At 45.4% G+C, this 25,523-nt stretch overlaps 1 protein-coding gene across 3 annotated transcripts in view; it reads right to left on the bottom strand.

The window, feature by feature from the left end:
- MARK4 (microtubule affinity regulating kinase 4) overlaps positions 1-25,523 on the bottom strand; it is a 608,126-nt gene that overhangs the window by 443,502 nt on the left and 139,101 nt on the right. For all 3 annotated transcript variants that reach the window (XM_086938381.1, XM_086938382.1, XM_086938383.1), the window contains exon 2: positions 8,299-8,496. In XM_086938381.1, coding sequence (XP_086794507.1) covers positions 8,299-8,496 — 198 coding nt within the window. The remainder of the gene's footprint in view (positions 1-8,298; positions 8,497-25,523) is intronic.

Here is a 25,523-nt window from a genome sequence, read left to right on the forward strand (position 1 = left end):
GCACCGGAAACTGTAAACGTTTAGTATTGGAAAGAGTATGAGGGCCCTGGGGGCCGATATTTAACACATTTATTTTTGCCAGAAACCTTCGCGGGAGTGTACTCAACAACTTTTAACAAATTTTTTTATATATATTTTTTGTATCCCAGAAATCTTCGCAGGAGTGTACTCAACAACTTCCCAAAGTTTCATGCCAATCGGATGAATGGTGTAGTAATGCATAAAGGACAAACAGACAGACATACTTTCGTTTTTATATATATAGATGAATTGGGCGGCTTATCGAGAGCCAGTTGCTTAGCTCATCGGTAGTAAATCAATGACATCACCCAGAGGCGGAGTCTAAACTAAGGCACAAGGTAGGAACAGTTCCCTGCTCATCCCTTAAATGGGTGTTCAAGGGCTAAAAATCTTAATTTGTTAAGACTAATTCACATTTTCTGTGGCGTAGCTGACCTCCCTTACTTCCTGATATCGCTCAACTATGACTGTCCCCATTAAAAGTCTGCTGTTTCTAATTTATAGTGTCCAGGAAGGGAAACTGCAAACACACACCTGGTGAGATGAGGACGCATGTATGGACGGCCAGGTAGAGGTGAGCAAACCGGAGAATGAACAGTGTGGGTCGAACCAGAGCCGAGCTAAGGGTCTGGCCTGGGACTAAGAGTCATAACATATGCACACCAACTGCTTATTTGGCAAGTACATCGGGCAACTAAGAAAGTAAAAATATGAGAAAGACTCCAAATAGTGAAGCTTAAAAAAAACATTTTCTTAAGCGTTTTACATATAATAATTACAACAATTCAGTACAGCAAGTTCAAAAAGACCCTAGACCTGCCAGTATAACTAGTGTCAATGGGGCAAGCACTCACGTCTATACAAGTAACCCCAAAGCTCATTCCTCCCTGTCCGCATAGACATTCAGCACTTCATACTGCTCCACGCATGCCCATCTGAAGAGTCAGAGTTTCTTTGGGCATCCAGTGAATTAACAGATCTGTCTCTCGAGTGTCCCTTTCCTGCTTTTCATCTGACAAGGCTAGGAGGTCCTGTAGCCCTCTAAGCCTGTGCTAAGCAGAACCATGCCTACCAAACCTTTCCTACATCGGTTACGGTTAGATTTGTCCATGACCAATATTGCAAGTCTAGGAGTGAGGGTTATGTTGCGTTGTGTTATTGAAGATAAGAGCTAAAAAAATTCAGATTAGTAATCTTGCAACACCTGACAATCCCACACAGAGTGAAAAAGTTTACTCCTTTAACGGGCACATTTGTCTTATTTTGAACTTTAGAGTGTATCTGTTACAAATGATAGCTTCATGTACACCCTATGTGAGGCCTAGTTGCTATTTTAGAGGGAGCAAAGTTAAAGTCTATAAAAGCATATACACAAGAGGCATTAGTAAAGCGCTTATTCTAACTGGAGTATCTTTAGGTACTATCAACTGTGAAGAAAAAGGCAAAACAGGCATAGTGAAACAGGGTAATTGCCTAGGATCACACAATTTGGTCAAGCAAGGACGCATAGACTGATTCTAGGTTTCCTGGTTTTATATTGCACATCTCATCCCCTAGAAGGGTTTCCTTATCTCGCTCTCTCAATTTACACCAAATGGTAAAGCTTTGCCTTGAATAAATGAATGAACAACTTTATTCGATTAGAAAAACACGTAATCATAAGAGTCAAAGTATAACAAATATATACAGATAAGTTAAAAGTTGCAAAAGCGCACCGCAGATTATAAAAATGATACAACAGCAATAAAACTATCCAACTCAGACAAATAAATTACAAATAGTATGTTCTACATCTCCTAACATTGAATTTTCTTAATACCTGTATTAAAAAGCCTTTGAAAACTGTTGATAGAATTTACAGAAAAACGATAAGGTGCAATAGTGCCTGAACAGACTCCTCATTACAGGGAAATATACCGACAGACCAAGGATTGCACTACTGGGAAACCTAAAATATTTCGAATAATTACAGTTCTGAATCTAGTCGATCAATGTTTTCTAAAAAATTTAGGTAGTCATGAGATAGGGATCAATTTTCTTACAAGTATGAATAGTAGCATAGTGTCTTAACATTGATTTAGCTGACTCAGGAAGCTTTCTATTCAGATTCCTGCTCTTGACCTATAGTTTGTCAGACTTATTCACACAGCATGGGTCACTAAATAGAAGCGGCCTGCCCAACTCAACCATCATATTTTTTAAATGATGCTGCCAGAGACTATTCATATAGATTACCCTTTTTAAACAATCTGGTATAACTGTTTAGTTCAAGGTAGCATTAGGACTGGACCTTATAGAGACCCAGAGTATAAGAGGTAGATGTCTTATTCCATCCTCAATATATATATCAATCCTAGCTCCTCGTGACTAAAGTAACAAGGATGACTCAGGGGTAAAGAAAGCAAACAATGTCAAAATCTATAGCTATTCTCTGCTACTTGCATTTGCTTTATCTAGAATACTTTGAGCAGCTTATAACATTACATGGTGGTAAAATACAACAAACGTTAAATTAAGTTGAAACAAGAGGAGTATCGAGAAAAATACATTTGAGATTCAGATGGGACGGCAGAAAGCACATAAAGGCTTCTCATTTTTGTCTCGAAATTCCACGAGGACCTCCAGCTGAGCCACAGTTAGTCATATGACTCAAGTCTTCAGTGGCTTGTCCAGATCCCAAGCCAAGCATGGACTTTGACACAAGATGGTCACTGTGATGGATGGAGTTCAATGTTCCCAGAGGCAATAGTGATTAAAGCTACAGCAATAGCCATGGTACTTCTCCCTCCCAACATGTTTGCCAGTTAACCAGTGAGAAACACCACAAGTCTGGAGTGGGAAATGTGTTGACTAGTGGGCAGCCATTGGTCTGCAGTCTATGGAACTTCCTGCAGCCCTTTCGCGCCAGGGATTAGGTTGGAGAATCCACAGGCTCTGGTTAAATTTCCCAGCAGCACACAACCTGACGAACACCACTAAATAAATCCCAGGCCTGACTTCCCATGTTGTGCCTGGGCAAGGGAATGCGCTCACCTCCAGCAGTTTGCATGCCTGTGGGCGCATAATGCAGCCCTATCACTGCTTACACTGTCTGGTATTCCACCTGGTCAGAGGATCATGGCCTGTGGGGCGATACAAGAGGGGCACTGCCTTACGCTATGGCTGTTGCCCAACTGGTGTGGTCTTTCCTGGTGAGACACTAGGTTTGGGTTCAACCCCTTACGCCACACACAAAACAAGTGAACCTCTGCTCCTCTCAGGTATGCTTACGTTGGCAGGCGATGAGCACTGGGAGGAATGCCCTGAAGCTGGAACCTGAAGGATCTGCAATACACCACACTCCATCTGCCCCTGCTGGAGTCCAGTGTCTGACCACCTTCTTCCTTATTCTGCTGCTCCATTGCATGGACTCCAGTTGCTAAGCCTAAGCTTAGCAACTGGAGATGAGCACGGGCTTAGCTCCAATCCAACCATGGCAATTTGCAATACACTGATATGTTAAACGCTTTCACGGACTATTATATCAAGAGTATTTTGGACCAAGGAGAACACACTTCATACTTAGGCATACTCCTTTTTCGATGTTTATGGTACCAATTATGTGGATTCTAAAATATAAGGCCCAATTACCTTGGGATGCAATTTAATGGGACTTTTTAAAGTCCTTTACATCCCTAAATGAACAAAGCAGTTCAACTTGTTTCTCCATTTTAACAAAGTAACAAACATTATGATGGAGGCTCCCCTACAATGAGAAGTTGAATCAAACAAGCAGTGCAACCCATATCACCCAACAATATCACTGAATTGAGATGCCAAGCTAGTTACCTAAATACTGTTGCCCGCAGTTTACACAACTATACTCAAGCTGACTCCCACTGCAAGGCAGGCTTTATCAAACAGCGGAAAGTAACTCAAGAAGGTATTGAAAGAACTTACCCCCACAGTGACAAAAATAAAACCTCAGATGCCGAGAACGCATTTGTTTTTGTTTGAATTGGTACTTTACTTAGGTCTCGGGTGTGATGGTACTTTACTTAGGTCTCGGGTCTGGGCCATAAAAATTGCACGGCTGTGGGCCATAAAAATTGCACGGCTGATATGGGCTAAATTTATTTAATCATTCAATTGAATCAGATGTAACACCAAAATCTCAAATTCAATTCTTCCATTTTAAGTAAGTAGCAGGAGCAGATTCTTCATTAGGGCTCTGGGGCTACGCCCCCCTGAAACTATTTCCTTCAAATTCCTGTAAAAATATTAAATAGATAGATTTCTTTAGAGATACTATCGTAACTCTCAACAAATCGATGTATTTAAGTCTGGCCTGCCCCGCCTTGCTCTGAATCAGGAGACGGAAGCCAGGCAGTAAATCACCTTTCTGAACTGGGATGCATGATGCAGGGCTTACTGTTCTAAAGCCCTTCATAATGAATCATTGCCACTGTAGTCTATGGCAGTATTCTCTATAGGCCAGTGACGCTGTCAGCGTCATGGTTTGAGGCGTTGGAATCTCCCTCCCAACGTGAGAGCAGCCATCCGTCACTCAGAGGCATAGATCCCACATTTTCGCATTCGTCACATGTAGGAGTGAATGCAAGCCCCGTGCATGTGTGTTTTGTGCCTTGTCCTCTGTAATGGTAAGTGTTAGAATTCTAATCATCTATTATGTATTTTGTTCTGAGACCCCTTGCCACCCTAACCTCTCCCACTGTGACATCCTAGACACTAGCTGATCATCACTGGCTCTGTTAGAAGTGGAGCTGCAGCATTGGTTCCCCCGTAAAATGGATGCAGAAGAGGAGCAGGTCACTGTTCTTGTTCCCTTATGAAGTTGACACAAATATCCGAATCAAGGGAAAAGATGAAATATGTGCTTACAATAAAGTTATCTGCTATATGACAATAAAACTGGCCAGATCTTCATGCCCTTAACATTAATTCTAAAAACATGGATTGATTTATGAGCAATGAGTGTTAAAAACGTTATGGCAATGCATGTCAGCAATTTAGTTCTTCTCTTATTTCAAGTTTTACTTACTCTTTCCTCCCTTGAGAGTTGGCTACTTAATCAAGTTGTGTTACTGTCTGTATTTTTTTTGTACATACTTTGAGCTGTGCAGATGTTTATGAGGGGCTTAGATTGAGTGCTCAGACGCTGAAGCTAAAGCAAAGCGCCTGTCAGGGGTTTGGCCTCTCTGCAGAGCACACAGAACAATGGTCATGCAGTCCAGTTGCAATTGCAATTTTGTGAAAATGTGTGTGAAGGGGGTGCACAGATGGCAACATATTTAGACGGCAAAAGTAAAATAAATTGTTTAAATGTGAGTAAGTGCAGTGTATGTTTGACATGGTAAAGTGAGGGAGTTGCAAGGAAGTGCATTCGGGGAAGAATGAAAAGAGGTTGCTGAAGAGGAAAGAGAGGTGGTTGAATATGTGTAGATCTTTATTTCAATTGTTTTTTCTGGAGGAGGATCCAGCCTGGACCCCACGTCTGTCCATTAAGCTTGCCCGCGTCGCTCACTACATAAAAGTCATACCAAACTTTTACGCCACACCACTTTCAAATGTCACCAGCCGCCACTGGTAAGTAGGCAGGGGATGCCCCCACTCCTCCCTTCTGTTTGCTCTCGAAACAGAACCTCAATATAAAAACCAAAAAAAACAGATTTATCACGACAGAGGGATATGATAAAGAATTATTTTTGCAGACAATGGGACCTGCTTACTTTGTAAAGCAGAACAGTACCTACCAACTTAATGCTATGAATGTCTCAAATAGGAGACCAAACATCCAGCACTTGATTTTGGTGTATGGGATCGGATGGATAGAAGACCAGGACATTTAAATATCAAGGACCATAAAAGACGTCAAAAATAGTAACATGCCTAGTGGCGGAACTCTGTGTTTGACAATTGGGCCTAGTGGAGAAGTAGACTTGAATAAAATCTTACTTCACATTCTTTGACAGTCTAGAAGATCTTAATAACACACTTTGCTACATATGATACTTCAAATGAAACATTGGGCAAATATCACTAAAATTAAATCAAGAATGAATGATCTTAGGTCATCCATACACACTAGCGATTTGCATTTGAGGTGTCACATTTGGTTGAATTCTTTATTATTACAATCATTATTGTTTTTAGATGTGTAAAATTTATCCAAATTACCAAGACGTGGAAAGATGATAATGAAATGGTTAGATAATGTTGGTAAATGTTCTTCCTAAATTAAAAACAACTCTTTGGATTTAATTATAATTCAAGATTCCTTTACTTTTTTGGATTGAACATGGAAGGTGAGATGATTAATGACTGTGCCATGGTATAGAGACTACATGAACACATCGTAAAGCCATGGATGTTGGTGTTGCAACACCTAAGTTTTGGAAAAGTGACAATGACACTACAAGCATTGAAAAATATACTTTAATAGATTAAAATGTGATGTCATTAGTGAAGGCCAAGAATAAGGTGAGATTTTTCAAATGAGTAAGCATTTGCTGTGTGTGTCTGGAGAGCTTCTAACTAAAATAGATTTGGTATTGAGGGAGAAACGTAGTTCTAAACAAAAAAAATTGATTTAGAGTATTTCGGAAAAAGCACAATATACCGTTATCCTTATGACGAGTAGAATTCATAATGTTACGAAAAAGCAAGTTAAGAAAATTGCTGCAAATTGATATGCTTATAAATGGAAAAAGGAAATGAAATGTTTTTGAATAAGTATTATGAAGAATCACCGAAATAATAATTCACCTGAATATAACAAAGGTAGAATTCCAGTGCTTAATTTGAGCAGGTGCTTTCCGGTGCTCAGCACCGGCACCTAATCCTCAGCACCGGTGCTTATAGCAGCAGTTAAGGACACACTCATTTGGAAGGCAAGTGATTTTCCACAGAATCACAGGACGTTGAGTCGCGCTCAGACTCAAACCTGGTTCCCTAGCTCCGAAATCAGTAGCTGTAGCCATTAGGCCAAGTCCTCTCCAGAATAATAAGTGCCAGGGCTCTAGTCAGGAAGCAGGTTACCTCAGCACATTTCTACTTTTAGCGATGCCTCCTGAGGAGAGCCCTGGCACTTTTTATTTTACAAATGAACCACTGTAGAATTCCCAAGAATAGTGCCATTATTGTAGGTGAAGAATAAACCTGTTTTCTGTATTACTCCTCGTCAGGTACCTGATGAATGGATGAGTGCTCCTTGCATTGGGAGCAGCACATTCTGGGCAGGTACGCTAGGAACCTTTCAAGGACATAGGCAAATGCTGCACCTCTTCTACCGCTGCCTACACCCCAGGAATTACTTCCTAATCAAATGTGTATTTTGTTCAGTGTGCCTGGTGTTCTTGGGGAGCCAACGGATCCTAGAAGAGTATAAAATGCCATGCACATGAACCATTGATTTCTGGTTTCTGAGCTGTAGTTTTTATTTTTTGCTTAAATGAGGTTGCTCTGGTCACATCTGTGCTCCAGCTTTGGTAATCTTGATTACCATGAGATATCTGGTAAGGTTTTGTTAACTTTGCATTTGTGTTCAAGCCAGATAATCACTTACAAATGTGTTGACTGTGTCCTTCGTGTGACCAATCCCTACAATCTGAGGGGGGGTAAGGGTGCTTATGAATCTGGTCTACGACGCAAGTAGTGACTTCTGTCCAAAAAAATCTCTCAAACAGGTTTTTGGGTGTGAGCTTATAGCGAGGGCAATCTTGCACAATTTCCAAGTGTTGGTATTCTTCATGCACAGGTACGATTATTGCTCTAGTGGGCCTTACGGTAGTATCAACTCCTGCAAATGTTTTTCCTTTCTTTAATACTACTTTTCTCCACCAAAGATCTGTGTATGGTCAAATTTGGGGATAGCAGCGAAGGGTAACTGCTTACATCCCAGTCCTCACAACAATTACTGTATCAATATCAAAATGTAACAATGTAAAGCTGAATCTTTTTCTAGTTACAATACGCCTGATTTTAAACAATGCACTATCTCCAAGGACGCACAGTTACCCTGCAACAATCAATACAATCATTACACAACAGTTCATACACTACATATTGCCTGTAAGGGACCACGGTATACACAAACCAGTTCTGTATGGACATTCCGCAGTGAAAGCCAATCACAAAACAAGCTGTGTACCTGTCACGATGTCAAAAGATGTTTTGGGGTGTCTCTAGAACCTTCTGGCGCATCATTTTTTAGGTGGGACAAGATTGAACCCCTGAGTTGGTACCTCAGGAGTTCACAAAAGGTGGATGTACGCTCACCTCTCTGCCAGTCAGGATGTGTCGTGCCAGCTTGACCTTGGCGAAGTTGCCTTTCCCGATAGTCTTCAGCAGTCGGTAGTTGCCGATGTGTGGCTGTTCGTCCGTGCATGAGGCAATGGAGTTTCGGCACCTGGCTCCCAAGGATCGGCTTGACCACGTCGTCCCCTTCTCAGAGCGGCTGCCACCCAGGGTAGAGTGCTATCAGGGGAAGGGGAGAAAAGAGGAACATATTAGTGAAGTAACAAGGCCGTGCTCGAGAACTCGCTGTTACAGTCACTGGTTATGAGGAGGAACCACCTCCTAAAATCCAGCACTACTCAAAAATCCAATGCCAACCTTTTGTGAAAGGTTTTCACAGTTCTCTAATGTCCGTGTGCACTGAAACCACACTGCACAGGTATTACCAACATATGGCTTTCTATATGTTACGGATTGTTCACTTTGGAAGTACTTTTGAGGTCATACTTCACAGGTAATGGCAACACCACACTGCAAAGGTGTAGTATTCTCAGCTGCTCAGCCCTGTGTGTATGCATTCTTATTGGAATCCTAGTCTGTGTGGAATGTTGGATGCATCAGAGTGTCAGTTAAGGATGGGCTGAGCAGCCAGTGGCCTGCTCCTGATGGGGCTGTAATCTTGACCTTGACTTATGCAAATAAACATCAACTTCAAGTACCTGTATTGGTCTACGGTGTCTACTTATCTACACCTGTACCTGTGGGACCTACCTACTACAAAAGGAAAGCCTAACACCACACTCTACAGGAATGGCTGCCACAAGCATTACTATCCCCAAAAGGTAGTTGTTTATCAACACACTGCACAGGTGTGCCTCAGAATACACCCTGTAGTTATTACTGTGAGAGAACTGCTTTTAACACACCACACTACGCAGGAATAAAGGAGACCACAAACACCACCTTATGAATGCTATGGCTCACCGACTCAGCATTTTCATGCTTTTATCAGGCACATAATAACGGACTAAAATCCATCAATAATGTGAATCATCACCCCACTGTAAGAGGCTGCGCTTCAGTTATTTAACCCAACGTTTCATCGGACCTCACAGGCTTTGTAAAGGGCATCAAAGTGTTAATGCAACCCACCACCACTTCAAAAAGAAACAAAAAAGTTAAGTCCTGTTCTGATAAATCTTATTAATAGGGACAAAAGAAAGCCTGGCATAAAGGATAATAAATGTAATAGCACTATACATTGACGTCAAGCAATAGTTAAAAGGTACAAACGATAATACATGAAATTATGGGTACTAGACTTCAGGGGGAGGGGGTACTAGGTGCTGAGAAGGAAAATGAAAAAATAAAAACCGCTATGAGGTAAAATCCATATGCAGTCAATTTTTAATGACCTTTCAGAAGTAAATAAAAAGCGTCAATTTGAAAATCTCTCAGTTCCAGAACTGTTTCTGCCTGAATCCCAATTCTAAGAAAAGCAGAAATAAAGCACTCTGGGGCTTTTTCGTAAACCCCTTTACTAGGCACAATACCTGTGAAAAACAGTCTGGAATGTGCAAACAACTTGTGGAAATCCGTGCAGAAAACAATTTTCAGTGCTATTCTTCATTCCTCAGTGGACAACACACCCTGCAGCAGTACAGAAATTCCGCTTTGCTGAAGACAAACTAGGCCTGGGCGTATAATTTCGTTCCGCTTGCGGAATTTGCGATATTTTGACAATTTCGCGTCCCACGGAGAACACGTAAATGTCAAAACTTCTACGATCCGCCACGAAACGGAAGCATTTTCTTGTTCTCACTTAAAAAATGCGTTCTTGGGCGCGCGGTAGTGACTTACCGGGTCCCTGTGTTCGCCAGAGAGTTTTCCTATCCATTTGCGTGCGCCACAAGATGTTGGATTGTTGGTAACCGGTCGCGCTATCCAGCGAGAGTTTGCGATCGCGAACACGTAATTCGACCCGGAACAGGAAATAAGCATTGCGAGCAAGATGTGCGCGCCCATTAACGACCGCATGGGCAAGTTAGAGATTTATTTCCCGGCGAGCACGCAAAAACACATCGCGAACGGGCGGGAAAAGCAATCTCCGCGTCTTTGCAAAAGTTCTGCGTGCTAGCGGAGATTTAGAGCAATTTTGCAATAACTTGCGTAGGGCAATTTCGCAAAGTCCGCCCACCTCTAACATAAACCCCAAGGTATTCCAGATGTGGAATTACTAATCCTGTGTTCCCACACCAACTGAAATGAGGGCCTAAGAATTTTTACCATCTTTTGACTCAAGTAGGTAGTATGGTTGTCGTGAAGGCATGAAAGGATGTGCTCTGCATAATTATTCGATTAATCTGAATAATCATAATTGTTCTTGAGCGTCTCCAACCCCTATGGTAAAAATGTAATTGTTTTTAGTAACTTTGAATCAGTATAAGAGCTCAATGATTGTGTTGTACATATGGTATATTCAAACTTGTTTGTGGCATAATAAAAGTAATAGAATATTGGAATGTTTCATGAATGCATGTCGAGGCTTGTGTTTTTTTAGTGCGCTGTAAAATCCAAAACGTGTTCCAACATTTCAGACTTTTTCGGGGACCCAGACCTTCTATAACACCTCATGAAATGTAACTTCAGGAGGTAGAACATATTTTTATTTAAATTATTCGCAGAGTGACCTTTAAGAATGCCTGATAGGCGTGCAGCTTTTTGGCCAAATCATTTGATTATTGTGCTGTAAAATGGATCATTTAGAAAATCCAACGTTATCAAACTTACCTTTAGAGAATAAGAAACAAACCTTCTTAAAAAAAAGGGCAGGAGTCACTCACTTTCTTTACGGTGCGTTTATGAAATGGGTCAAAGTGGAGCCTTTGCTTGTGTTGCTAAATAATTTTATTTCACATTACAAATTCTAAATTATTTGTTTTCCAATACTTTCAAAAACACCGTTTCTCAAATTTAGCATTCTGAAACAGTAGTACAATCTGGTCGGACCTCTTTTAGATGATAAGTGTTTTTGGTACCTACCCTTTTATTGATTCAACAGCATTGATGTGTACAACACCAATGAAACGTACTAACAAGCAGCTGTTTAGATGTACCTGTGTGTTTCAAAACCCAGGTGCAGTAACTAAAGGGTTGGAAAATAGAACACTCCCAAATTTCTTGCTGCTCTTCCTCCTCCCTTACTGGCTGAAGATTGCTAGTGCTAAATCAAAATATTCTGAAAAACATCCCATCACTTTAACTGCTGAATGGGGTGTCGAATCCTCTTGCGCCGGCCTCCTATCACAAACCTTTTCAGGCAATATATTGGTGCTTTCATGATTTGTACAGTAATCCTCCTTTTTTGCTACCTCCACTTACTGGAATGCGGACTTTGTCTTTTTTTTTCCTATTACTTGGCTTTAAAAGGAAAACATCACCATCATGCTCTGCACATGCACTGCGCTGCGCTAGTGGATATTTCTCAGCGAATGACCATCGTTAGGCTCGCATATCATTTCTTGGGGCATTCCACCCAGCATAGTCATGCCAGCGGTTTATGAGGAACTGACTCCTGTGATGTGACATCACGGCTCTGCTCAAAACTGTACTACACAGAGAAGTGTGGCTCACCGATTAGAGCGGCAGACCCTGAGGCAGTGGTCTGGCCCGGGACCAGGGTTCAATTCCCGATGCGGCAGGGTCTTGGGCTCAATGTCCAAGGACTCGATAATTCTCGCCTCGGTGCCTACTCTAATCATGGGTACCACTCTGCAACTCTGGGCAATAGCTTACTTAATCTCCACAACGGCCCCGAAATCGCTAGGATGCCTGGCCTCACCTTGGAGGTGCCCAGTAAGGGGCATCTCACAGGGAAAGGCAGGAAGGGTTCCACAGCGGTATACAGCGCCAAGATACCTTCTAGGTGATAGTGCGCTTTACAAGTATACACACACATTTTTTAGTCCGGTTTATTCTGCAAGCTAATACAGTGCATCTATGAGATAAAGAATTTAAAGTATCGTGAGTCAATGTACTTTTAAAATAGAGAATACGGTCCTATTCATTCTAATGCAAACACTCCATGAAGACAGAATGATCACGTAAACAATCAATAGCGTAAGGGATGGGGAAAGGTTCTCCTTGGTTCAGCAAAAGCCCACTCTGTAAGGTAACAATAGGTTTGCAGTTAGTTGCACTGGTCGACGAGACCTAAAAATGGGAGCATGCTACGGTCTCACATAAACACCCCAGCAGAATATCACTGACGAAACCTAATATAACTCTAAGCAGGAAAAATACATGAATAACTAGAAGCGAGTTACAGCGGCCATAGCAGCAAAGTTGCCAATGTCTGGCTAGACACATAAAAAAAAGAAATTATTACTATTCAGACAGAATAAAAAATGCTAACTGTGCAAATAAAGAGTTCTATAAAATTCTCAATGAATCTCGTAAACCAACTTGCCTAGAAGGAACTCATCCCGTTACTTAAGATTTCACAGACTAACTGGCAAATCATTACACAGCCAAAGCAGACAAGTTGACTCATATTTAAAACAAAGACAAAGCACCAATCCTTTTCCAAAACAACAATCCAAGAATACTCCAACCCAGCCTCTCTGTTCTTTCCAACAAATTTCATACGATGAATTTATGAACCTGGTCAAAAGCAAGCAGGCAGCCCTTCTGATCCCAGTCCACCACAAAACTTCAAGACAATTCCTCTATCAACTGCCACACTAGAAGAAGAAGAATCATCAACAATTCCTTGACTACAGGAATATTTCCAGAAGAATTTAAAAAGTCATACATACACCCATTACTGAGGAAAACAAACATGGACACGCTGAAGTCCGACAACTACATCTCCCCTGCCTTGAAAGCCCTGCACTGGTTACTGACTGCCAGAAGATCCACGTTCAAGCTGCTTTGTAATACCCACATAGCGATACATGGAACAGGACCACTATTCATCAGAAATAAAATCACAAAATACATTCAACAAAGGAGCTTCAGCTCTAGAGTGGCACCTCGCCTAAAAATCCCGACATACAAGAAAAAAACTATGAGTGGCACATCCCGCTCTGTTCAGGAGCCAAACTATGGGACTCTTTAACCCCTCAACATAAGATCCATGGATAACCACCTTATCTTCAGAAAACTACTCAAGAATTGGCTTTTTCCCACAAAACCACCATACGCAATCAGAAATAGAAGACTATAGATATGTACCTACATACGTGTCTTGCTTTGTAGAAACGTGAAATGAATATGTCTTTGAAAATATATTCATTAGTTCTGCTTAACAAATGTATATATTACTTATAGTTACATTATTTTATGTTTTTAACATGTATATAAGTAACTGCATAAATAAGTACATCTTTTATCATAACTATCTATAATTGTTTTACTACTGAATTACAAAAAATAAAAACAAAATACATTATTTTAAAATACAACAATTTTTAATTTAAAATACAACAATTGAAAGCCGGAGTTTATTAAATGCATCTTTAATCTTTTTATAGTTCCTTATGCATATATATATATACCTTCCATGTACTTATGTATCTATATATTTATTACTTTTCTTCTAATTCAGCATATCCAATGCACTACCCTATTTCTCAGCCGATACCGCTCTCAATATATCCTCTGCCTCAACTGACTAGTCTCAAACCTCATTCTACTGCTCTTTCCGATGCACTACCCCTACATCTCACCCTATACCTCTATCAAAATATACTCTACCTCCAATCTCTCATTCATCCCAAACCATATACCACTACTATGATCCCCAAAATATCCTTTCTAGGCTCTTCCCTCTTCTACCCCTCCTTGTATCATCTCACACCTCTTTTACTATTCAGATCTTCCATGCAAGCCTTTCTAAACCCTTACCTCCGACTCTTCCCCCTCCACCCCCCCTTTACTCATCCCAAACCCCCTCCTACCGCTATGAACACAAAAAAAATACTAGACCCTTCCCTCTTCTATCCCTCCTTCCCTCTTCTATCCCCCCACTATTCCTTTTCTTTTTTTTTTTTTTTTTTTTTTTTTTTGAAAACCTTTATTTACAAGTGCACGATACACAGCGTCTGCCTACAACCCCACCGGGCCGGCCGCTATGACAAAAACTGGTTGAGCAAAAAATGTAATACGAGGCAGCACGTTGCTGGAGCAATCTATCACATCAATATTATCGGCAAGAGCGTAGTATCATACAAATAGGATAAGAGAGGTTTAATTTTATGTTTTTGTCGAAATGAACACAAACAAACAAACACATGGTATCATGGTGGCAAGGGTTGCTGGAGGTGGGAGGGGGGGAATGGATGTAGGAGAAAAAACGAGTGTAAGGGGGGGGTGGCGCGCATAAGAGAGCAAAGCATGTGGTGAGTGGAGGAGAGGAACGGAAATCACGGAGAGGAGGGGAGAGGGACTTCGTAGTCAAGTGGAGGGGAACAGATGTCTCCACGATAAGTATTCCAGGGAGCCCAAACTCTGGACCACTTCCCTGGGCGCCCCCGGGCCTCGTATACCGTCTTCTCTCGAAACATGGACCAGTCCATGTTTTCTTTCCAGGCACTGAGCACTGGCGGTCTAGGGGAGCCCCAGAGCTGTGCGATATCCCTCTTCGCGATCATATTGCCCAGGGTGACCCAAAGTGTCTGGGCAGCAGTGCAGTCAGACGGTTCCCACACATTCAACAGACAACGACGCGCCTCAGGAAGCAATGGGACCCCCGTGACACGACTCATAACTTCATGCACCCTCGACCAATACGCTACAATCACTGGACATTCCCACAGAACATGAAGAAAAGTACCATCCATCCCACACCCACGCTTACAGCGTCCGTCCGCAACCAGACCCATTCGCACCAGACGCATTCCAGTAAGATACACGCGATGAAGGATTTTCAATTGGACAAAGCGAAGTCGTGCCGGAATAGCCACCTCCTTAGGGGAGGACACGGCGGACTGCCAGTCCTCGTCGTCCAATTCAAGTCCGTCAGCAGTCCAGGCAGCCCGGAGCTTCTCGAGCTGGTCAGCTCTGTTATGAATGAGCTTCTTATAAATTAAGGAGATGGTACTGTCTGGGACATGGCCATCTAGAACTCGATCCTCCAGAGGGGAGGACTGCGGAACGTCAGTACCGGAGGGGAAGACAGAAGACAAGGCATGTCTAACCTGCATATAACGGAAGTGCTCCCTATCATCGAGCCGGTATTCCAGCTTTAGTGATTCAAAGGACTTAACCGCGCCACGTGTCCAAAGGTCCCCCACAGTACTAATCCCAATCATGTCCCATTTCTCAAACCCTTTCGTCTTCCACAGGTTGCCCAGTCGCTCCGAGTCGTACAGTGGCGTCATACGTGTCAGTCTACCACCCCAGCCCGTGGCCACCGTAGCATCTCGCCATGCCCGCACTGCACATTTCGTTGGGCCCGTAAGGAGTCGAAAGGGGGCTTTAGAGTATAGCGCCCTAGTAAAGTTGCCGCCGGGCAACAACAGTTTATCCAAAGCAAAGGCAGGGGCTGGCTCCGGAGAATATGTCGCATGGTTGATGGCGCTCAGGTGCGAGGCCCAGTAGTACCGTCTAATATCCGGTAGCGCAATACCTCCATCGTACCAGGAGAGCGTGAGCTTAGGTAAGGCAATTCGGGCACGGCCATCCCAGATAAGTTGCCGCTGTAAACTTTCGACTTCATGGAAATAGCGGGCAGGAACGGGGTCGAAGAAATTTTGCAGGGCATAGAGGAAGCGGGGAAGCGACATCATCTTAAAGAGCGCCGCCCGGCCCAATGGAGATAAAGGCAGATCGCGCCATCGCCGAACATCCTGCTTCAGTCTGCGTAGCGGAGCGTACAAGTTCCGCTCATAGCGGACCGAAGAGATCATGGATACATGGACCCCCAGATACTTAAAACCGTCAGTCGCTACCAGGATGGGAAATCTACGGGGGAGAGGCGGTAGAGTACCAGCTATGGCGTAGACACAGGACTTGGTCCAGTTAATGACCAGTCCCGAGTTCCTACCGAAGGACGTGAGGACGTCGAAGAGGACATTGAGTGACTTCTGAGGGGAAGTAAGATAAAGGAGGATGTCATCCGCATACAAGGAGACACGATCCTCGAGGTCAGGGGACCATCGGATGCCTTTGATCGAGGGTTCCCACCGGAGCCACGCGGCAAGAGGTTCGAGTGCCAAAGCGAACAAAAGCGGAGAAAGGGGACATCCTTGACGTGTGCCACGGCCCAAAGGAAAGGGGTCTGAGCACCTCCCATTCACAGCGACCTGAGCTAGCGGCTGTTCATAAAGAAGCTTGACCCATGCGATGAAGTTGGGGCCAAAGCCAAATTTGGCGAGGGCTGCCCATAGATAAGGCCATTCAATGGTGTCAAATGCCATCGTGGCGTCAAGGGAGGCGATCACTGCTGGCTCGGCGAGAATAGAGGCTCTCGCGAGGACACTGTGGAGCCTACGTAAATTAAGAGCAGTGTTCCTGTGAGGGATGAACCCGGATTGATCCGGATGGATCAAGTCGCAGATGACAGCAAGCATCCGATTGGCCAGCACCTTAGCAAGGATTTTGGGTTCCGCATTAAGGAGGGAGATGGGGCGGTACGAGGCACAACGGTCACGAGGTTTGCCACCCTTATAAATGACCACTATGGTAGCAAGGCGCTGCTCAAGGGGGAGGCATCCGGTCTCAACCGCCTCAAGAAACATGTGACGCAGGTGGGCGGCCATCTTGTCAGGACAAAGTTTGTAGAGTTCAATGGGGAGTCCGTTAGGGCCCATTGCCTTACCCGAGCGAAGGGAACGGATTGCGAGGGCAATCTCGTCAACAGTAAAGGGGGCCTCCAGAGCGAGGCAGTCCTCATCAGACACAGTAGGCAGAGCAATGTCACGCAGGAGGAACCTGGAGTCGGCCTCATCTCGATCACTAACAAGCGTATAAACCATACGAAAGTGGTCAACAAAGCACTCAACAACCTCACCCGGATCCGAGACAGTCACACCAGAATCACGAACAATGGAGGGAACAACACGACTCGCACGCTCAGTCTTATCCAGCCATGCAAGAAGCTTGCTAGCCTTGTCACCCACATCATACAGTCGACCAAGTTGATTTGACCGCATCAATTTAGCAGCATCCGTGACACAGGCCTTATAGTCTGCTTGTTTCAATTCCAATTCATGCAACAGTGCAGGCGTGTCATTCCCACCCAACTCACTTTCAAGCGCAGTGATTTCAGTTTCAAGAGCCACAACGGCCTCCCTCTTCACCCTACGCTCAGTAGCAATGAGTGACAGGGCGGAACCCCGAATAACCGTCTTGAAGGCCTCCCAGAGAACAGTGGGGGAAGTGACAGAGCCCAGATTCTCAGAAAAATAGCAATCTATTGCCTTAATCAAGTCCGAACGGAGCCGGGGGTTTTTAAAATGCCAGGGAGGAATCGGGGGAACTCTGTTACCATGCTGACCACCCACAGAAATCGTGATCAGCAGGGGGGAGTGGTCCGAGATACCCCGGGAGAGGTGTCGAATCTCACGAACAGTGGACAAAGTGGAGGCTAACATAAGAAAATAGTCAATACGGGAGAGGCTGCCGTGCGCGCCAGAATGAAAAGTGTATTGTTGGAGCGTGGGATGGAGTGAGCGCCAGACATCTACTAAGCCAAAAGTGTCAGCCATTTCACTGAGCCACATCTGGGACTGTGGTAATACTCTAGGGGGTAGTCGGTCGCAGTCGCCGGACATGACAGAATTGAAGTCCCCGCCCAGGACCAACAAGCCGTCTGGCAGCCCAAGAAGAGTCCTACCTAAATCCGCATAAGTGGTAGCCTGCAGTCCCGGGGGGATATAGACAACAACAAACACGACCTGTTTACCCTCCCACCTCCCCGAAACAGCAGCATACCGCCCACGCTCATCAAGGATAACATCATCAATAGCAAGAGCAAGGGAAGACTTTACCATAATACCCACACCCCGGGAACCCGAGGTGTAACCCGCATGTGCGACCAGTCGATAACCCCGGCGGTCTAAGGCCTTGCAAGCGTTACCAATCAAGTGGGTCTCTTGAAGGAACACAACATCAGGGGCGTGGCGCCTCAAAAATTGCAGTACAATGCCCCGCTTAATTCTGTCACCCAGACCATTTACGTTCCAAGAAAGAATCCGCAGTTCACCCCCCCCCCATTACGGCAGAAACATTCCACACCCACCCCCCAGCAGGACCCACTATGAACAATCATTGCAAGATATGAAATACCATGAAACAGAGAACAGAACAAATTAAACGAAACACAAACCAGTCCCCAAACACCGACCCCAGAACCCAAACCCGTTACAACACCCCCCTCCCTGCACCCCTGCTGACTAAAAAGCCACCCCCAACTGCAGTGTGCCTGTCGCCCCATACTTCTACACAAAGAACCCCCCGAGGAGGAAGGGAGAAATCACCCGTTACCGCACCACCACGGGCAGAGTCATTAGAGAATAAGTCAATATGTACAGTACGTTGCATAGTCTCAATCGGAACCTCCAGGGCATCTGTTACTCCTGGGCCTCTGCACCACCTTCCGCACCACCAGGGCCTCCGCTCCCAAAGTCATCTGCCGGCAACGAGTCCAACCAGTCGGCTGCACGTTCAGGTTGATCAAAGAAATAGGCACGTTCCCGATATTCAATCCGGAGCCGGGCCGGAAACAGCATGGCATATTTCAGTCCCCGGTCCCTTAGGCGACGCTTCACTCCGAGGAAACCTGATCTTTGCCGCTGCACTTGAGGAGTGAAGTCGGGATATATGGAGACAGAGTTATTGTCATACTTCAGGGGACCATGCTTACGGGCGGCCTGGAGGATAGCATCCCTGTCCCGGTAATGAAAAAGCTTGGCAATGATAGGCCTCGGCGGGTTCCCCAGCTTCACTTGACCTCCGGGGAAACGATAGGCGCGCTCAACGGCGAAGAACTTACTAAGTCCTGCCGGAGCCAGGTGGGCGACTATTAGTTCCTCGACCAGAAGATCGGTCGCTACCGAACCATCGCCTTCCGGAACTCCGACAAGGCGTATGTTGTTCCGCCTGGCCCTGTTATCATAGTCCTCTATCCGCTTGAGCAGCAAGTCGTGCGATGCACGCAGATTGCCGATTTCGGATTGCGCCTCAGCCATGTCGTTCACCAGGCTCGACGTTTTAAGGTCCAGTGCCTTCACCCGCTCATTCGTTTTGGCCAGGTCGGCTCGAATCAGAGTCACATCCACCGCCACCGTGTCAATTTTGGTCACTACGGCCTCAAATTGTTGGCCCATGTCGGCCTTGAGTCCAGTGATGGCAGCCATAAGGTCTTGGAGCGACACTTCCGACGTAGACGATGTGTCCGTTTGAAGTCCTTCAGCACCCATGCATACGGCCCCGGGGGAGCCTCTCGGCTGGGTATAGCGTTCGATCATGTTCGTCTGGATCGATCCCCCCCGGGTCGCAGCCTTCCGGCGTCTTTCGGCCTCCACTTTCGTCGCCATCTCGCCTTCAGAGTTGGCCGGTTAGCCAAAGGAGGTGACGAGCAGGTAGAAAAGTCTCGAAACTCCGATGCGCCAGTAAGGCAGAGGTGTAGCGGCCTCCTTGCCAGTCCAACGGAGGATCGTGCAGATCGAGAGGGCAGCAGGCGAGGCAGAGTAGGAGGAGACAGGAACAAAGGGAAGGAAACCGAAAGTGAAAGCAATACACCTCCGGCGGGCCAGACGCCAGGCAGCCGTTGTTGTTCAATTACATGTCGGCCACAGTGGGCAGCCGAGTCCCCGGTCGCGCCAGCGGGCAGGCCAGAAAGTTCCAAGTTGCAGAAAAATGGTCCCCAAGGTCCGATTTCGACCGGAAAAGGATCAATAGCATCAGCGATGATAGTGCTGCAAAAGCCCGTCAAAATGACCAGGATAGGTGAAGGATAGATAAAGGAGGACGGCGCGGGTCTCGGGAGCTCTCTGCTCACGCGACCATCTTGGATGCCCGCGTAGCTCCTCCTCCCCACTATTCCTTTTCAATCCAAATAACAGACTAACATCCACTACTCAATTTAATTTAATATTTTCCTATTTTAAGTCTCCTCCACCTCCCCTTTACTCATCTAAATCCCCCATATGCTATAAACTCTTTAAAAAAAATTCTAAACCTTTCTCTCTTTTACCTTCCACTATTCCTTTTGAATCAAAATAACAGACTAACACGTTCACCACTCAAATGAATTGCATATTTCCCTAAACAAATTCTCAATAATCATGTACGGGTTCCAGAGTAGCATGGTACACGCTGAAAAAGAGCTTCAACACCTCATCAGGGAAAGCAAACACTTCTATCCCTCTAGTATACTTCTCAATCCAAATAGCAGACTAACATTTCCACCGCTCAAATTACTTTCATATTGCACTATACTAATAATTCACCACCCATTAATCCAATATGGATGCGGGAGTAACGTGCTACTCACCAAAAAATCCCTTCAACACCTCATCAGGGAAAGCAAGTGCTACATAAATGAAAACCTTTTCCCTCTTCTATCCCTTCACTGTCATTTTCAATCCAAATAACTAACATATACACCACTCAAATGACTTTCATATTTCATTATACTGATTCACCACTAATCATTTATGGGTTCTGGAGTAGCGTACTACTCGCCGAAAAAGAGCTTTAATGCCTCTAGGGCAGCGTTTCCCAAACTGTGGTCCGCGGACCCCCAGGGGTCCGAGAGACATTCCCAGGGAGTCCACAGGGACTCGAGTGCCTGTCGTCATAGTAAAAAATTCAACGCCCATGCGTCCTCACAGCACACGTGAGCGAGACCACAACAATACAATCGGGAGGCGGGGGCAGCGAATGGGCAGTGGGAAGTCAGGGGTGCGGGGCCGCAGAGGGCCAGCGGCTGGGGAAACGAGTGGAACAGAAGGCAAAAGGGGCCCAAAACAAGGAAAAAACGAGTGGCACAGAAGGCAGAAGGGCACAAAAAACAAGGGAAAAACGAGTGGAACAGAGGGCAGAAAGGCACAAAAAACGAGGGGAAAACGAGTGGAACAGAGTGCAAAAAGGCACAAAAAACAAGGGAAAATGAGTGGCAAAGGGCAGAAAGGAAAAAAAAACGAGTGGAACTGAGGGAAGAAAGGCAAAAAAAACGAGTGGAACAGAGGGAAGAAGGGCACAAAAACGAGGGAAAAACGAGTGGAACAGAGGGCAGAAAGGCACAAAAAACGAGTGGAACAGAGGGCAGAAGGGCACAAAAAACGAGGGAAAATCAAGTGGCACAGAGGGCAGAAAGGCACAAAAAACGAGGGAAAAACGAGTGGCACAGAGGGCAGAAAGGCACAAAAAACGAGGGGAAAAAGAGTGGAACAGAGGGCAGAAAGACGCAAAAAATGAGGGAAAAGCGAGTGGAACAGAGGGCAGAAAGGCACAAAAACAAGGGAAAAACTAGTGGAACAGATGGCAGAAAGGCACAAAAATGAGGGAAAAACGAGTGGAACAGAGGGCAGATAGGCACAAAAAACAAGGGAAAGCGAGTTGGACAGAAGGCCATAGGGGCACAAATACGAGGGAAAAACGAGTGGCACAGAAGGCAGAAGGGCACAAAAAACGAGGGAAAAACGAGTGGAACAGAGGGCAGAAAGGCACAAAAACGAGGGAAAAACGAGTGGAACAGAGGGCAGATAGGCACAAATAACAAGGGAAAACGAGTTGGACAGAAGGCCATAGGGGCACAAATACGAGGGAAAAAAGAGTGGCACAGAGGGCAGACGGGCACAAAAAAAGAGTGGCACAGAGGCAAAATACAGAATACAGAAATATAGGGGCAGCTAAGAACAGAAGGCAGAATGGGCAGAGAGGCACGGGGGCAGCGAGGGGAACAGAAGGGAAAACCGGGCAGAGACACGGGGCAGCGAGGGGTACAGAAGGAACGACCGGGCAGAGAGAGCACGGGAACAGCAAGGGGAACAGAGGGAAGAAAAAGGGGCCCGGACCACGTACAGGCAGTGGGGAAATACAGAAAACAGCAGTCACAGACACAACAATGAAAACAAAGGCAAATTCTAAACCTTTCTCTCTTTTACCCTCCACTATTCCTTTTGAATCAAAAAAACAGACTAACATGTTGCACTATACTAATAATTCACCACTAATCCTATATGGATTCGGGAGTAACGTGCTACTCACCAAAAAAGCCCTTCAACACCTCATCAGGGAAAGCAAGTGCTACATAAATGCAAACCTTTTCCCTCTTCTATCCCTTCACAATCATTCTCAATCCAAATAACTAACATATCCACCACTCAAATGACTTTCATATTTCACTATACTGATTCACCACTAATCATTTATGGGTTCTGGAGTAGCGTACTACTCGCCGAAAAAGAGCTTTGATGCCTCTAGGGCAGCGTTTCCCAAACTGTGGTCCGTGGACCCCCAGGGGTCCGTAAGACATTCCCAGGGGGTCCGCAGGACTCGAGTGCCTGTCGTTGTAGTGAAAAATGAAACGTCCATGCGTCCTCACAGCACACAAGAGCTGTGAATGTTGGCGCAGGGGCGACGAGACCACAACAATACAATCGGGAGGCGGGGGTAGCGAATGGGCAGTGGGTAGTCAGTGGGAGGCCGGGCCGCAGGTGGCACAGTGGCTGGGGAAACGAGTGGAACAGAAGGCAGAAGGGCACAAAAACGAGTGGAACAGAGGGCAGAAGGGCACAAAAATCGATGGAAAAATGAGTAGAACAGAGGGCAGAAAGGCACAAAAAACGAGGGGAAAATGAGTGGCAGAGGGCAGAAAGGCACAAAAAACAAGTGGATCAGAGGACAGAAAGGCACAATAAACAAGTGGAACAGAGGGCAGAAGGGCACAAAAAACGAGGGGAAAACGAGTGGCAGAGGGCTGAAAGGCACAAAAAACAAGTGGATCAGAGGACAGAAAGGCACAATAAACAAGTGGAACAGAGGGCAGAAGGGCACAAAAAACGAGGGAAAAACGAGTGGCACAGAGGGCAGAAAGGCACAAAAAACGAGTCAAACAGAGGGTAGAAGGGCACAAAAAATGAGGGAAAAACAAGTGGAACAGAGGGCAGAAAGGCACAAAAAATGAGGGGAAAACGAGTGGCAGAGGGCAGAAAGGCACAAAAAACAAGTGGAACAGAGGGCAGAAGGGCATAAAAAACGAGGGAAAAACGAGTGGCACAGAGGGCAGAAAGGCACAAAAAACGAGTGGAACAGAGGGCAGAAGGGCACAAAAAACGAGGGGAAAACAAGTGGAACAGATGGCAGAAAGGCACAAAAAACGAGGGAAAACGAGTGGAACAGAAGGCAGAAGGGTACAAAAACGAGTGGAACAGAAGGCAAAAGGGGCACAAAAAACAAGGGAAAATGAGTGGCAAAGGGCAGAAAGGAAAAAAAAACGAGTGGAACTGAGGGAAGAAAGGCAAAAAAAACGAGTGGAACAGAGGGAAGAAGGGCACAAAAACGAGGGAAAAACGAGTGGAACAGAGGGCAGAAAGGCACAAAAAACGAGTGGAACAGAGGGCAGAAGGGCACAAAAAACGAGGGAAAATCAAGTGGCACAGAGGGCAGAAAGGCACAAAAAACGAGGGAAAAACGAGTGGCACAGAGGGCAGAAAGGCACAAAAAACGAGGGAAAAACGAGTGGAACAGAGGGCAGATAGGCACAAAAAACAAGGGAAAACGAGTTGGACAGAAGGCCATAGGGGCACAAATACGAGGGAAAAACGAGTGGCACAGAAGGCAGAAGGGCACAAAAAACGAGGGAAAAACGAGTGGAACAGAGGGCAGAAAGGCACAAAAACGAGGGAAAAACGAGTGGAACAGAGGGCAGATAGGCACAAATAACAAGGGAAAACGAGTTGGACAGAAGGCCATAGGGGCACAAATACGAGGGAAAAAAGAGTGGCACAGAGGGCAGACGGGCACAAAAAAAGAGTGGCACAGAGGCAAAATACAGAATACAGAAATATAGGGGCAGCTAAGAACAGAAGGCAGAATGGGCAGAGAGGCACGGGGGCAGCGAGGGGAACAGAAGGGAAAACCGGGCAGAGACACGGGGCAGCGAGGGGTACAGAAGGAACGACCGGGCAGAGAGAGCACGGGAACAGCAAGGGGAACAGAGGGAAGAAAAAGGGGCCCGGACCACGTACAGGCAGTGGGGAAATACAGAAAACAGCAGTCACAGACACAACAATGAAAACAAAGGCAAATTCTAAACCTTTCTCTCTTTTACCCTCCACTATTCCTTTTGAATCAAAAAAACAGACTAACATGTTGCACTATACTAATAATTCACCACTAATCCTATATGGATTCGGGAGTAACGTGCTACTCACCAAAAAAGCCCTTCAACACCTCATCAGGGAAAGCAAGTGCTACATAAATGCAAACCTTTTCCCTCTTCTATCCCTTCACAATCATTCTCAATCCAAATAACTAACATATCCACCACTCAAATGACTTTCATATTTCACTATACTGATTCACCACTAATCATTTATGGGTTCTGGAGTAGCGTACTACTCGCCGAAAAAGAGCTTTGATGCCTCTAGGGCAGCGTTTCCCAAACTGTGGTCCGTGGACCCCCAGGGGTCCGTAAGACATTCCCAGGGGGTCCGCAGGACTCGAGTGCCTGTCGTTGTAGTGAAAAATGAAACGTCCATGCGTCCTCACAGCACACAAGAGCTGTGAATGTTGGCGCAGGGGCGACGAGACCACAACAATACAATCGGGAGGCGGGGGTAGCGAATGGGCAGTGGGTAGTCAGTGGGAGGCCGGGCCGCAGGTGGCACAGTGGCTGGGGAAACGAGTGGAACAGAAGGCAGAAGGGCACAAAAACGAGTGGAACAGAGGGCAGAAGGGCACAAAAATCGATGGAAAAATGAGTAGAACAGAGGGCAGAAAGGCACAAAAAACGAGGGGAAAATGAGTGGCAGAGGGCAGAAAGGCACAAAAAACAAGTGGATCAGAGGACAGAAAGGCACAATAAACAAGTGGAACAGAGGGCAGAAGGGCACAAAAAACGAGGGGAAAACGAGTGGCAGAGGGCAGAAAGGCACAAAAAACAAGTGGATCAGAGGACAGAAAGGCACAATAAACAAGTGGAACAGAGGGCAGAAGGGCACAAAAAACGAGGGAAAAACGAGTGGCACAGAGGGCAGAAAGGCACAAAAAACGAGTCAAACAGAGGGTAGAAGGGCACAAAAAATGAGGGAAAA

Source organism: Lissotriton vulgaris, chromosome 9, assembly GCF_964263255.1.
Source record: "Lissotriton vulgaris chromosome 9, aLisVul1.2, whole genome shotgun sequence".
NCBI classification, from domain to species: Eukaryota; Metazoa; Chordata; class Amphibia; order Caudata; family Salamandridae; genus Lissotriton; species Lissotriton vulgaris.